Consider the following 15389-nt stretch of genomic DNA (forward strand, 5'->3'; position numbering starts at 1 on the left):
TAATTTTGATTTACATGTCAAAAGTGGCAATTCTTGGGGCACCTGGGTGGCTCAGTGGGTTAAAGCCTTTGCCGTTGGCTCAGTTCATGATGCCAGGGTCCTGGGATCAAGCCCTCATTGGGCTCTCTGCTCGGCGGGGAGACTGCCTCTGCCCCCCGCTGCCTGCCTCTCTGCCTACCTAAGATTTCTGTCTGTCAAATAAATAAATAAATCTTTTAAAAAAAAAAAAGGTGGCAATTCTTTCTAAATTAAAACAGTTTTTATTTTGGTCTCCAAACTTCAGAGGTCTTAGAATCACTGGCCTGTATCATATGGTACCTAATACTTTATGGCACATGTGATGGTTTGGTTTTGAAATACTTAATGAATTTCATCTCTTATGCTACTCCAGTTGATTGATTGAGGCTCTGTGAGGACTTGATGTAGAAGTCTTGTGTGATCAAGTTTGTACTAAGCTGAAGACACATTCCGTTAGCAGAATACCCTCTGTGCAAGGGATGAATGATACCCTGATCTGGTCCACTCCTCCTTATTCAGCTTTGCAGCTTCTGCTTTTCCATGTGTGCAAGGTTCATTCTGTAGAGTTACCATGAACTAATGTAGTTCCCTGAAAGCATGCTGTATGCTTCTTGTAATTGAAGCATAAAAGAAAAAGACACTTTCAGCATTTATGGTTGAAATACTATGTTCTTCTTACAACCTACATTTTTAAGGTAATGAACTAATCCTTACCCTTTTTATGCCTTATATTGAATAAACTGCTTAACCAATTAAAGAAATTAGGGGGAAGTAAAATAGTTTGTACATTCTGAGAGATTTTTGTGTTATGGATCATTTGTATATACTTACATGTTAATGGAGAAAAACTTGAGCTAAGAGTTTTAATATGTACTGTGTTTAATATGTACTCATTTATCTGTTTCTTGCTTCACTGATAAAAAAAACTTTCAGGTCAGAATTTTTTTCTAAATACCGTTTATTGGGTGCCTGGGTGGCTCAGTGGGTTAAGCCGCTGCCTTCGGCTCAGGTCATGATCTCAGGGTCCTGGGATCGAGTCCCACATTGGGCTCTCTGCTCGGCAGGGAGCCTGCTTCCCTCTCTCTCTCTGCCTACCTCTCTGTCTACTTGTGATCTCTGTCTGTCAAATAAATAAATAAAAATCTTTAAAAAATAAATAAATAAATAAGTAAATACCGTTTATTAGTGATGTATGAAGCGGGGAACATACTTCCCCTTCTGCCTGCTGCTCTCACATTTGCTCAGTCTCTTTCTCTCTCTGACAGATAAAAAAATAAAATCTTTAAAAAAGAAAACAAAAATCTTGTTTTTATAGTAGTTTTCCTAATAAGTTTATATAATAGTATTCTTCTGGTGTTCTGTTCACTTTTAGGACTAGGAAACCAGTTCCACAGGAGTTGGAAATAGTAAACCAAGATAACAAAATGATTATAAGATTTTTGCTCTTCAGTTTTTCCTGACCAGCTGTTTATATATACAGTTACATGGAAGAATTAATCTAAATCAGATTAATTACCCAGCAAAGTCCAATTACAGTATAAAGTAAAGGGACACATGGGTAGAAAGGAACAAAGACTACAAAAAACCTACATAGTAGAAAAATTTGTGCTTAAGAGGAATGAGTGAAATTGGGGATTAAATTTAATAGACCAAAAGCAAGCATTCTGTTCTTCCATCAAAACACTTTTTTTTTTTAAACTTACAGTCTACATCAGCATCAGCATCTGCATCACCATTTCAGTCTACATGGTATAGTGAATCTGAGATAACTCAGGGAGCACGATCAAGATCACAAAACCAGCAACGGGATCATGATTCAAAAAGACCTAAACTTTCCTGCACAAACTGTACATCTACCTCAGTTGGGAGAAATATTGGACATGGTTTAAATGCAGTGTCAGGTAAAAATTAAATCTGTTTAAGAGTCACTATATATGCATTTTGGACTAAAGCCATTTTTCCAAGACATAGTAGTATTAAGCAAGTAGAACACATGTAAGATAGTGGGTCAGTTGTAGTCAAGTTTCTCAGGTCTTACCTTAAGTTAGTGCTACAACTGAAATAAACTCTTTCATTCTGGATTTTTATTCTAAATTTGATGCAAATATCCTACACAAACAGGATTAGCATATTTGGTTAATTAGAATAGCTGATATGTCTGGTAATCAAATTGGTAAAAGTGACCTATATTTTGCTGGTTATTATGAGAAGTCAGTTTTTTAATTGTTATACTAGGAAAGCCAATTTTACTGATAAATATATTAATATTTCCTAACCTAAGCTTATCTTTTGTAAATGTTGTGGTCTATACTTACTTTTCAAAAACAGAAATTCTTTAAACAAAAATAGTTGGTATTCTAGTAGGAGTTCTGTATAAGGATTCTGAAAGAATTCTAGCCATCTAACTAGCTATATGGCTATATAAGTCAGTTAACCATTCTGGAATTTAGATGTCTTATTGATATAGTTCCATATATGGTATTTTGTACTCACAGACACACATTTGTTGCACAAATTGAAAAGCACTTTCTTTTCTGTAAGAGGTCAGGAGGCTCCCTCCTCACTTACACTCCTTTTCAAATGAAACACTAGGGAATGCCTGAAATAGTTTTAAGGTGAGATAGAATTTGTGATGACACAGTTGGAAGATAAAATTCTTGAAATGCTTATGTATTATCAATCGAATTAGTGTAAGCGATTCCTTTCTATTTTGATAGGCAGGACCGCCTTGGGAAAGACACTGCCCATCTGAAGAATATTAAGAGTAGTGTGATGGGTAAGAGCAGACTGTCCTTAACACTGTAGAGAAACACCTTTGTGCACAGATATTTTTGGTCCCTTCTACTCTGTGAAGGCATAGCATTACATACTTTGGGCCATTTCCCTTAATGAGGGATCAATAAGGCTATTGGGACTAGGAAAGGAAGAACCAAAATTTTCAGGGTAAATAGGGGGGAAAGTTTTGAGACTTAAACCTTTAATTTATTTTGTTAGGTATGATTTCATTTAAAAATTTAGATTATTGCAACAGTACTTTAATTCTTAAATGAGAGTGAACCAAGTGTGATGTCAGTGGTAATATTTCTGATAAAATATCGTCAATGTCTGTAGTAAAACATTTTCCATTTTGAGATGGCTTGATTTGGATTTTGGCTGTTCTCTCCAGGATCACTTTCATTGACTTCAGGAAATTCTGCATCTTTGGCAAACTTCACATTTTTGTTCTGTAATCATTTTACATATGCGTACATTGTGTGGTCAGATGTTCTAGAAAGTAACTGAGACATTGACATCACAGATGGTGTTAGGTTTTAGTGTTAGAGAAGAATGTGTTTGAGTAGGAAATAATACATGAGTGATGAGTTCATTGATGAATAATTTTATGTTTTGCTGAATTTTGTTTCTGATTGCAACTATGTAACCTTGAAGATTCCTATAATGGATCACAATAACCTCCCTGTGTAATACTGAAGATTTGTCTTCAGAAACCTTGAAAGCTTTCTCTGAATTAAAATGTCTTCAATTATTTTAAGATTCTTCGTGGAGACATAATCAGGTTCCCAGATCTTCATCAATGGTACTTGGATCATTTGGAACTGACTTAATGAGAGAAAGAAGAGATTTAGAGAGAAGAGCAGATTCTTCCATTAGTAATCTTATGGATTATAGTCACCGAAGTGGTGATTTCACAGCTTCGTCCTGTAAGTGTAAATTGTATTGTTATGTATAACTTATCTAATAATGTTATATTTCTCTCTTTGTGTAAGTCATTAAAATCATAGTACAAATGAGTACATGAAGTGCATCTTATGAAGAATTCAAAATAGCTTAGTATGTATTCTAGTACCTTATTTGTTATATATATATATTTTAAAGATTTTATTTATTTATTTGACAGACAGAGATCACAAGTAGGCAGAGAAGCAGGCAGAGAGAGAGGGGGAAGCAGGCTCCCTGCTGAGCAGAGAGCCCGATGCGGGGCTTTATCCCAGGACCCTGGGACCATGACCTGAGCCGAAGGCAGAGGCTTTAACCCACTGAGCCACCCAGGCGCCCCTATTTGTTATATTTTAAAAAATAAAAAGTTTAGGGGCACCTGGGTGGCTCAGTGAGTTAAGCCTCTGCCTTCAGCTCACATCATGATCCCAGGGTCCTGGGATCGAGCCCCACATCAGGCTCTCTGCTCAGCAGGGAGCCTGCTTCCCTGCCCCCTGCTTGCCTCTCTTCTTACTTGTGATCTCTGTCAAATAAATTCTTTAAAATTAAATAAATAAATAATAAAATTAAAAATTTAAAACGGATGTAAATTCGTATCTGGGTTTTGTCTCCCGGTAATTTTCTTACTTGTGCTTTTCCTTTTAAGAATGCATATATTCTAAAGTAAACTAAATAATTTTTATATACCCCAATATCATTTGCCTTGTACAGTTGAGCCTTGAACAGTGCAGGCATGAGGGAACTGACCCCTATTTCCACCTGTCCTCTAGTATTGGTACTTGAAAAATCTGTGTATACCTTTGAATCCCCCAAAACTTTAGTACTCAAACTGTACTGCTGACTGGAAGCCTTACCAAAAACATGAGCAGTTGACACATTTTTTTTTTTAATGTTATATGTATTATGTATGCATTCTTAAAATAAAGCTAGAAAAAGTGTTAAGAAAATCATAAGGAAGAGACAATACATACATAATACCTACTGTGTTTACTGAAAAAAATCCACATGTAAGTGGACCTGTACAGATCAAACCCATGTTGTCCAGGGGTTAACTATGTAGTGTAGTAACTACTTATAGTTAAATTCTGAACTAATTAAAGCTTGAAATCAACATTTTTTTTTGAAATCAACATTTTAAGGCATAATTTAGAATTACTTTTGTTTAATGTGAATGTGCCTTTTTCATTCACTTAAAATAAAGACCCACACTAGTTCTGTCAGTGTACATTAAGCTTAAGATTTTCAAAATTAAATACCATAAAACAAAAATACTAAAAAAACAAAGTGCTTATTGAAGTTGACAGATCTAGCAGGCAAAAGTAGAGTTTGATTTACATAGAAGAAAATACATTTGTTCTTAAAAGGTGTAGGTTTTAGGGGCGCCTGGGTGGCTCAGTGGGTTAAAGCCTCTGCCTTCGGCTCAGGTCATGATCCCAGGATCCTGGGATCGAGCCCCGCATCGGGCTCTCTGCTCAGCAGGGAGCCTGCTTCCTCCCCTCTCTCTCTCTGCCTGCCTCTCTACCTACTTGTGATCTGTCAAATAAATAAAAATCTTCAAAAAAATAAAATCTAAAAAAAAAAAAGTGTAGGTTTTATTAAATAAGCTTATTGTGGCAAGCCTTTGCTTAAGACCAGTGAAAACATCTTTTTATTTGCTTGGGTTCAGATAGAGGAGCTGTAGTATATAGTATCAATACCATCTATGATTGGAGGTCTCCAAGTATAGGATAGAATAGATTTAGCCATTAACAGTTTATTCCTTCATGAGGCTCCATGTGCTAGTGCAGCAGCATCTCTCACTCTTAAGCTAAGTGTATGCATAAGTATTCTTTTATAAAGGGATGCAGAAGTATTTCTCATCCCATTTCAAGATTTGAACCACCAGTGGTATAGTTTTCAGAACTGCAGCTACCAGGACCCTGTTCTATCTTAGAGCTCCCAGCAAGTATTTAGAAGTAGAGGTGTGTCTGATGAGTAACCAGAGATAACATCCGCTGCTCTTGCTTTGAAAGAAAAAAGATTGGAGAAAGTTGAGCTGTTAGCAAGGTTTGCCATAAAATTATAAGGATGATAATATTTGTGTGAAATAAGTTTTATGCTTATTGCAGAGTAAGAAGAATTTCCAAAAACACCTTGTCTCCCTAGGATTATTTTGCCTTTATTTGTTAGAATCATTTATGGTGAATTATTTGTCCCATTTAAAATTTCTTGTCCATTTAGATATTATTTTACCATATCAATTTCTGATTAACAAATTGTGACTGTTATACCTTCAACAAGTTAGTAGATTTAGATGTTTGTTTCATAAGCTGTGACACACTTCTTTCTTTTCAGTTTGCAGTGTTGACTTAGCAGTAATACTGTATTTTATCAAAGGTATAGAAAGAGAAATATGTTTTTTCCTATAATAGTTAAGATGTATATTTATAATATAGCAGTATTTGGTTTGAATCCAGTGTTTCAGTTTGTAGTAATTAATAAATGCAAATTTAGTAATACTCCAATTTTATTTCATGTAATTGGTATCTTTCTTTTCTTTCAAAAATAGATGTTCAAGACAGAGTTCCTTCTTCATATTCACAGGGAGCAAGACCAAAAGATCACTCCGTGAGCACTTTACAGTTGAATACATCATCTACAAACCACCAAATGCCTTCTGAACATCAGACCATACCATGTTCTAGGGACTCTACTAGAAATTCTCTAAGATCAAATTTTTCTCCAAGAGAATTGGAATCTCCCCAAAGCAGTACACAACCTGGATTTTCTTATATTTCAAATAGAGATGAAACCTCAACCATAAGCAGTTCAGATAGGGTTGGTTCATCTCAAAGATCATTTCAAGAATCTTCTGACAATGAAGGTAGACGTTCAACCAGGAGATTGCTGTCGCGTATAGCTTCTAGTATGTCATCTACCTTTTTTTCACGAAGATCTAGCCAGGATTCCTTGAATACAAGATCGTTGAGTTCTGAAAATTCCTATGTGTCTCCAAGAATCTTGACAGCTTCACAGTCTCGTAGCAATGCAGCATCATCTTCTGATGTCCCCGATAATAGGGCATCTGAAGCTTCTCAGGGATTTCGATTTCTTAGGCGAAGATGGGGTTTGTCCTCTCTTAGCCAAAATCATAGCTCTGAGCCAGATTCAGAAAATTTTAACCAGGAACCTGAAGGTAGAAATACAGGACCATGGTTATCTTCCTCACTTAGAAATAGATGCACACCTTTGTTCTCTAGAAGGAGACGAGAGGGACGAGATGAATCTTCAAGGATACCTACCTCTGATATACCACCTAGATCTCATCATATGTTTAGAAGAGAATCAAATGAAGTGGTTCACCTTGAAGCACAGAGTGATCCTGTTGGGGCTACTGCCAGCAGATCACAGGCATCTGCGGCTTCGAGTAATGCTGCTACTGGTGGCTCCACATCAGATTCAGCCCACAGTGGAAGAAATACAGGAATAACAGGGATCCTTCCTGGTTCCTTATTTCGATTTGCAGTCCCCCCAGCACTTGGAAATAATTTAACCGACAATGTCATGATCACTGTAGATATTATTCCTTCAGGTTGGAGTTCATCTGATGGAAAAAGTGATAAAACTAAAAGTGCACCTTCAAGAGACCCAGAAAGACTGCAGAAAATAAAAGAGAGGTAAATTTGAATACCTGTCATAAGTTGATAAAGCAAAGAGCAGATGAGAGGAAGGAGTCCTTTTCTAAAATGGCTTCTCATAACATTGGTATCTGAGATTTCTTCTTAAAATTTATATCCACTGAGATGTTAGGTTCTCAAAGGAAATGGATGAGAATTAATAATGAAGGTAGACACTGGGAGTATAGATTGCATCAAGAAATTGTCTAAAGAACGATTCACTCACTGCCCTGATAGTGTTAGCTTTAATGTCATTATAGCAACTTCCTCTCTTTACAAGCTGTCTGCTGAGGAATTCAGTAACCAGTGGTATAAACAGAGAGCAAAGCATTAGTTTAGTAATTTCCAGAGAAAAATTAAGCCAGCACCACTCTGTCTGATTAGATAGTTTATAAAGCAGCATTTGTTGGTTATTTTATCATAGAAATTGTGTGTATTCCTTTATTATATATTTTGCTCATATCTGAAGATTTTAAGACACTTCACAGGTAAATGAATAAGAATCTAAAAAATTGAACCCCCCCAAGTAAAAAAAAAAATTTGAAACTGTAAGCCAAAGAAGGTTAAATCTGAAGGTAAAACATAAATATTTATGGTTGAGGTTCTATCTCTGGTTCAGTCACAGCATGATAGTCACCTAATTGTTGTACATCTAATCCTCTTTCCACACATCTTTTTCTAAATTCATTAGGAACCTGTATAATCCACTTGTATTTCAGTAGCAGTTTAAGCATTCAGTTGTGAGTACTCTTTCATTCTAGCAATAGACTAAGGTAATGGGGATTTTAACAAAAAATTATATATACACACACCTTGCATTAAATTAAGAGTACATGTTGGCCTATTAAATAGAGAACATAGGTTAATGGAAAGTCTTCACACTTTAAAAGCCTGCCCTATAAAAATCAGGATAATTGAATAACATTGCTGTGGGTGGGGGAAATGGAGAATTTAAAAACCTGTTGTCTTTTACTGTGATTAAATACAGAAAGTTTTATCAGTTTAAATATATGTGGTTCTGATAGCATGTAAATGAAAAAACCAAGTCATTATTTATTGACTTTTTTTGGGAGGTGGGGGAGAAAAGTGTTAAGTATGTAAGTATATTCCTTTATACTGTTGGAATCGAAGGTAGTCTGTGATACTATAGAAATTAAAATCTCTTAGGTATGTTTGTAAAGTGATCATGAAAAATAAGAAACTTAAAGTGTGATATCAAAGAGAAAATTACTTAAAGCATTTGAAGATAATAGGATATACCCTGTTCTGTTTAATCTTTAAAATATAATTTTCATGCTTACTGAACTGTTTTTTTTTTTATGGTGGTCGCTGTTTTTTAAGGTTTTTGCTTTTTTCTAATCAGAACATGAGTAGAAATAACAAAGATGTTGTTCGAGATAGGTATGTTTGGAAATGACCAACCAGGATGAGTTACCATAGCTCTGTTTATGAAGTGTTCCTTCTTTTCTAGCCTCCTTTTAGAGGATTCTGAAGAAGAAGAAGGTGACTTATGTAGAATTTGTCAGATGGCAGCTGCATCATCATCTAACTTGTTGATAGAGCCATGCAAGTGCACAGGAAGTTTGCAGTATGTCCACCAAGAGTGTATGAAAAAGTGGTTACAGGCCAAAATTAACTCTGGTGAGATTTATCTTTTTATGTATTTTATTTTCACAGTTTTTCTAAGAGATGTACATACAAATGTATTTTAGTTAGCAAATCTGATTATAATTTATTGTCAGAGTTACACTCTTTTCAAAAGAATGTTACTTTTTTAAACAAAAGCGTTAAAGAGCACTCATTAGGGGGTGCCTGGGTGGCTCAGTGGGTTAAACCGCTGCCTTCAGCTCAGGTCATGATCCCAGGGTTCTGGGATCGAGCCCCGCATCGGGCTCTCTGCTCAGTGGGGAACCTGCTTCTCTCTCTCTCTCTCTGCCTGCCTCTCTGCCTACTTGTGATCTCTGTCTGTCAAATAAATTTAAAAAAATCTTAAAAAAAAAAAGATCTTTCTGAAGAAGTCATGCTTACTGTTTACCAGCTATGTGGCCTTGAGAAATACTTGTTTCTAATGCTGTTGTGGAGTAGTAATAAGGTTACTATAGGGATTCATTGTTAATTGAGTACCCATTAGGGAGCCAGGCACAGTTCTAGGTGTGGGATCTAGAATGGTAAACAGGACAGACAAGGCACTTGCTTTTGTGGTGGTATGGGGCGTTAAAGGGATGCCTTGTTGAGGTGAGAACATTTAAACTGAACAAAGAGGAGCTAGCTATTCCAAAATGAGGGCAAGAGCATTCCAGTTGAGGAAACTTCTAGTGTGAAAACTTTCAGGTGGTAGGTAATATGACAGGTGTGTTTGAGGAACTGAATGAAATGCAGTGTGGCAGGAGTATAATTAGTGGACAAGGAGAGGGGTGATAGTTGAGATTAGAGAGATTAGCAGAGGTTATGTCATTTAAGACTTTTAAAACTAATGTCTGAAATTTAGATTTTTGTCTAAGTGTGATGGGAAGCCACTGAAAGGCAGGGGAGTGAAATGATTTTATTTGGCTGCTTTGTGGAGAATGGATTTTAGGGGGACAAGAATAGAGGCAGGGAGTTCATCCAGGAATCTATCTTACAAGAGATGGTGAGTGGAAATGGTTGGATTCTGGTGTGTTTGGGAGGTAGATTCTGTATGACTTGCCAATAGATTGGATGTGGTGAAGGAGAAAGAACAGTTTGAGAAGTTTGTATTTTTTTGTATTTTTGTGTCGAACAACTAAGTACATGGTGGGGCCATTTCCTGAACTTAAAGAGTAGGAGTGGAATAAGTGTGGGGCAGGAAATAAAGAATTCTGTTTTAGATGTAAACTGCTTATTAGAAAACCATCTGAAAATGTGATCTAGGCAGTTAGCTAGACAAACCTGTTGTTTCAGGAAATCATTAGTGCTGAAAGTTACATTTTGGAGAATTAGAGCATGTGTAAGTAATAATTTTAAGCTATGGGATTAAATAAAGTCCCTAGACCAAGAATAGGTATCAAAGGAATAAGGCCAGGACAGAGGCCTAGGGCACCCACGTATTTAGTGGGAGCAGAGGAGATCTGAGAAGCAGCCTCAGTCTGGTAGGAAGAAAACTAAGAAAATGCAGTGTTGTGTAAGCCAGAAGAAGAAAGTGTTCTAAAGAGGGTATGATCAAACATACCAAGTATCACAAAGAGATTCGAACAAAGAAATGGCAATTGGTAGCATGAATGTCCTTGGTGGTTTCAGTTTTTGTGGAGTGATGGAATCATGAGCATGATTAATAGAAAACAAGGTAAGACAGGAAACAGCCACATAGACCCCTCTTCCGGTAAGCTTTATTTAAGGAGACTAGTGATAAGGTGGAGGAATTAGGAAGTAAAATGGGGTCATAGGGTGTGTTTTTGTTTCAGTTTCAAGTGGGAGATTTTAGGGCATGTTTTATTTTAATGAAAGATAAAATGGAAGGAAAAAAATTTTAGCCTTTAATAGGAAAAAAAATTACTTTGTATCTACAAGGCTGGTGTAGATATGAATGTTGATCAGTTTGTTGCTTTGATGAGAGGATGCTTGCTTGAATTCCTGTATAATTGCTTCTGTTTTCTTAATAAAAGGAGGTAAGGTCTTTAGCTGATTGGAGGACAGGTTAAGAGATTTATGATGTGTAGGGAAAATAATACTTAAAAACATTTTTAGGGTTCTGGAAGTACTAGTGTCCATAAAAATCTGTGGCTGGGAATATGATTTAAAAGTGAGATGTACATTTTTTAGAAGCGGTTTTCAGATGGTTGGATATAGACAGGGATTTGGGGTCGCTGGTGTTGGGACCTTTGCTAGGCAAATATGATGAAGGGAGTTAAGGATATTCGTAAGGACATAGTTGTGATGGCCATGGAAATTAAAATCAAGAGGGGAAGTAAGGACATCAGAAAGTGGTGTAGGGTTAGAAGTCTTTGAGTCTCATTGACATTGAAGACAATTGCCAGAGTAGGTAAACTGGACTGATGAGAAATTTTAGGTACACTGGAGAAAATGCCTAAAATACAGATTTAGGGGTAGTGCAGTAAACTATGATGACAAAGTCAAGGATATGACCATAGTGGGTGGCGGGGTGGGGAAGGGTGATACTTAGAAGCATGGATATTGAGGAAGTGTGTGTGGATATTGAAATAGCCAAGAAGTAAGTTGATAAAGATGGAAAGCCAGGTGCTAAAGTTATTAATGAAAGAGGAGGGACTTAGAGTTTCAAAATAGCAATAGGTATGGGGTTATTTATTTCTACTTCTTGGTCCTGAGGTTGTGGGAAAAAAGTATGTAACAGTCTAGAAGGGCACTGTGATTTAGGTGTGAAGTTGAAGAGATTAATCCAAAAAGAGACTGGTTATGAGAGAAGTTTAGACCATGAATACCAGAGAACATAGTGAAAATAACTAGTAGAGTGAGTAGGGTGGGAAATTAGATCAGATTAATAAGTGGACACAGTATGAGATTGACAGTCTTGCAGTTGGTGACTTAGGAAAATCATTTGTGAGGTATGATGGCATTAATACTAATTTTAATAATCTTTTGAAAGAGTTGGGTAACCTGTTCAAGCTAGAGATTATGAGGCTCCTGGGAAATTTTTGTGTGTAGCTAGGTAGCCAAGGCCTCCTTGGGGTAGGGGGTTTATGTTTTGTTTTAAGGTAGTCTGATCGCAAAGCTGTAGGACAGATGTGTCTGATTTGTAGCAGCCTTTTCTTAGCTGTATGGTATTACAACAGCCTCTTGGCTTTGTTATCACTGCCCTAGGGCCTTACTAAGATGAAATGAGTGTTTGTCATGGAAGCATTGGTTCTTGACAGTCAGGACCCAGGAATGTTAGCCATTACCAGAATGAAAAACAGTGTGATTCACCTTCTGATAATATTTGCAGTTAGATTGTTAGTGTTGTGTAGGCAGAAAAACAGATAATACAGTGTTAAGAACATTGGCATTTTGGAATTAGACAAGACGAGATTGGCATAATGGCTCTAACACTTACCTGGAAGATCTCGAGTAAGTTTTTTAACGTTGGTTCTCAATGCTGGCTGCTGGTCACAATTAACCCAGTAGAGTTTTTAGATATGAAGATGCCTAGATCTATTTTTAGACACTCTTAAGTAGTTCTGGGATTAGGCCTCAGTTCCATTATGAGTAGAACTAGTAGTATTTACCACACAGGGTTGTTGTGAAAGTCAAATGAGATGATGTTTATAGTTCCTCACAGTACTGGGCATGTGGCAAATACTCAATTTGATGGGTTTTATCAGGTTATAATAGGTACTTTCTAAGATACGGTCAAATGAATGTAAAGATCTCAAGATCTGAACCTTCCTGATAAATTTTCACAAGCCTTTCTCATACTTACATAAAGACCCATCTGGTAGAAGATTCATTCTGGTAGAGATTGATATAAACATTTATTAAGCAGCTGCCATGTGTGTACTATTAAATTCTGCAGGATGTGCAGAGATGTATAAAGCAAGTTTATAGACATAAGAGTTTAGACAAATGCAGTCAGGGCCTACTGAATGAGGTGGAGTATACGTGGAAAGAGTCATGGACTAAACAGTGTAGGTATAAATGGACTTTTCCCAGCTATATATGACCTTTTTAAATGTTCTAGAAGACTCTTAATTCCTAGAAGAGAAGAAATGAATCTCTAAGATGTGTAACAATTTGTACTACATGGTCTGTCTCCAAGGTCCATATTATATAATAATACTTTGCTTCTGAATCAGAAGATAGTTTTAGGAAATGTCTGTTAAATTTTATCTTTCACATTCTTTATATTCTCCTTCAGATCATAATACGAACTTTCCCTGAATTTAGTTCAGTTAGTGGTACAATATTAATTTTTTTATTAAAATATTCCAGATGGCATTTTTAATTTCAAAATCTTTAAGTATGTTAGACTCCTAAAATAGCAGCAGCAGTCACAACTAGTTTTTATTCATTCCTTGAAATATTGTGAATATCTTATGTAGTTTGACTACAGGACATTTTGAGACAACATATTACCTCATAATAGCACTCACTTTCTGTTAGGTATTTTCAAAAGAAAATGCATGTAAATTACAATTGCTGTCTTGGACTTCGTGCCAAATTTACTGTTTTAAGAGGTTTAAGAGCTCCTTGAAGACAACAGGGTATACTACCTTTTCCTTCTAAATCTTAGCACATAACAAAGTCAACAAATGTTAGTTGAATTGAATCTAAACCTCTACCCTGTTAATCACATGACTTCTTAAACTTTTAGGACATCTTTTTCAGTTTAAAGCTCTATCTAAAAATAAAAATGGTGGGGTGGAGGTGTGGAAATGGCTGTGTTTAATTAGACTATCACCTATTAGACCCAGAAGCTGAGGAGTAACCAATAACTGAATGCATATGGGATAGAAGGAGCTTTTTTTTTTCCTTTTAATTTTGATAAACTATATATATATATAATTTTCCTTTTGACCATTATTAAGTGTACAGCTCAGTAACATTAAATACATTCAGAATGCTGTGTGACCATCACCACTACCCACTTGAAAAATTTTTCATCACCCCAAACAAAAACTGTATCCATTAAGTAGCAAGTTCCACCTCTCCCTTCTCCTCAGTCCCTGGTAACTTACTCATTTTCTCTCTGAATTTGCCTGTTCTACATAATTCATATAAATAGAATCATATTATAATATTTGTCCTTTTTGTATATGCTTTATTTTACTTAGCAAGTTTTCAGGGTTCATCGGTGTGGTAGCATGTATCAGAACTTCATTCCTTTTATGGCTGAAAGGACAGAAGTGGATTCCTTTTTTCCTCTCATTAGGGAAGGTACATTTCTTAGAGCTCAAAAGGTCTGTGTTGTCGTATCAAAGATACTGGCCTGAGTATAGGGTAACTCATTGTTTGGGATACTGTATTACTTAAAATTGTTTTCATGGCATCCTGTCAAGGTACTTGAGGAAGTGGGAAGTATAGATGACATTCCATTGTCAGCTTCCCACCATCAGGGGTGGGGATGTATGTGCATTTCTGGGAGGTAAAAAACAATAGATAAATAATGGGCTGGGCCTAAATACCGTAGATTAGGACCTGACAAGCACATCAGTGTTACCAATGTAGTCTTACTTCCTTTCTATATATTGATTATATGTATTGATACATCGAATGTATATCTTAATATGTAGAATGTGTATATATTTTGATTATATATTGATATATAGAGTATATACTTATATTCTAAGCTTAAAACTTAACAAGGAGGGGTGCCTGCGTTGTTCAGTTGGTTAAGCAGCTGCTTTTGGCTCAGGTCATGATCTCAGTGTCCTGGGATCAACCCCCACATTGGTCTCCCTGCTCCATGGGGAGTCTGCTTTTCCCTCTGCCTCTTTTCCACCTCCCACCCTGCTCAGGCTCGCTCTCTCAAATAAAATCTTTTTCAAAAAGAACTTTACAAGGAAAAATGTTTGTGGAGACATAAACTTTACTTTTGATTTTACCAGGTTCTTCGTTAGAGGCCGTAACCACCTGTGAACTCTGTAAAGAGAAGTTGCAGCTTAACCTGGAGGATTTTGATATTCATGAACTACATAGAGCTCATGCAAATGAACAAGTTAGTATATTTTGCCTAATTTGGTAAGTGTCTATTCTATGCTTAAAGGACAACTCTTGAAGAAAAGATTAAATCATGGTCAGAAAACCGACATTGAAATAATAATAGTAATGGTTAATATAATTCTCTGTTTTTACATTAGGTATTATATGATTTTATAATTTTGTATTATTTTTCCCCTAACTTTTTAAAGCAAAAGGCAAATAACCAAGTCACACATTCTGGGTTTAAAGTAAAATTCATCATACGTCTTTTAAATAAACCTGAAAATAATAAAAGCTTAGGAAATTAGTCCCAAAGTAGTAATACCAACCTTCTCTCCCCATAGCTGTCTCAGTTGTGAATATCTCTTGAGTACTGGAAAATAGTTA

The 15389-nt window shown here is 36.2% G+C and overlaps 1 protein-coding gene across 5 annotated transcripts in view; it reads left to right on the top strand.

The window, feature by feature from the left end:
* LOC111151389 (membrane associated ring-CH-type finger 7) overlaps nt 1–15389 on the top strand; it is a 48185-nt gene that overhangs the window by 25378 nt on the left and 7418 nt on the right. For 4 of the 5 annotated variants that reach the window (XM_022509560.1, XM_022509409.1, XM_022509479.1 and 1 more), the window contains 5 exons: nt 1724–1919; nt 3552–3719; nt 6284–7391; nt 8863–9032; nt 14909–15018. In XM_022509560.1, the coding sequence (XP_022365268.1) occupies nt 1724–1919; nt 3552–3719; nt 6284–7391; nt 8863–9032; nt 14909–15018 (1752 nt within the window). Of the gene's footprint in view, nt 1–1723; nt 1920–3551; nt 3720–6283; nt 7392–8862; nt 9033–14908; nt 15042–15389 lie in introns of all 5 variants that reach the window. The other variant, XM_022509721.1, reaches the window with a different exon arrangement.

This window comes from Enhydra lutris, unplaced genomic scaffold, assembly GCF_002288905.1.
Source record: "Enhydra lutris kenyoni isolate GAN:26980312 unplaced genomic scaffold, ASM228890v2 scaffoldscaffold1, whole genome shotgun sequence".
Lineage (NCBI taxonomy): Eukaryota > Metazoa > Chordata > Mammalia > Carnivora > Mustelidae > Enhydra > Enhydra lutris.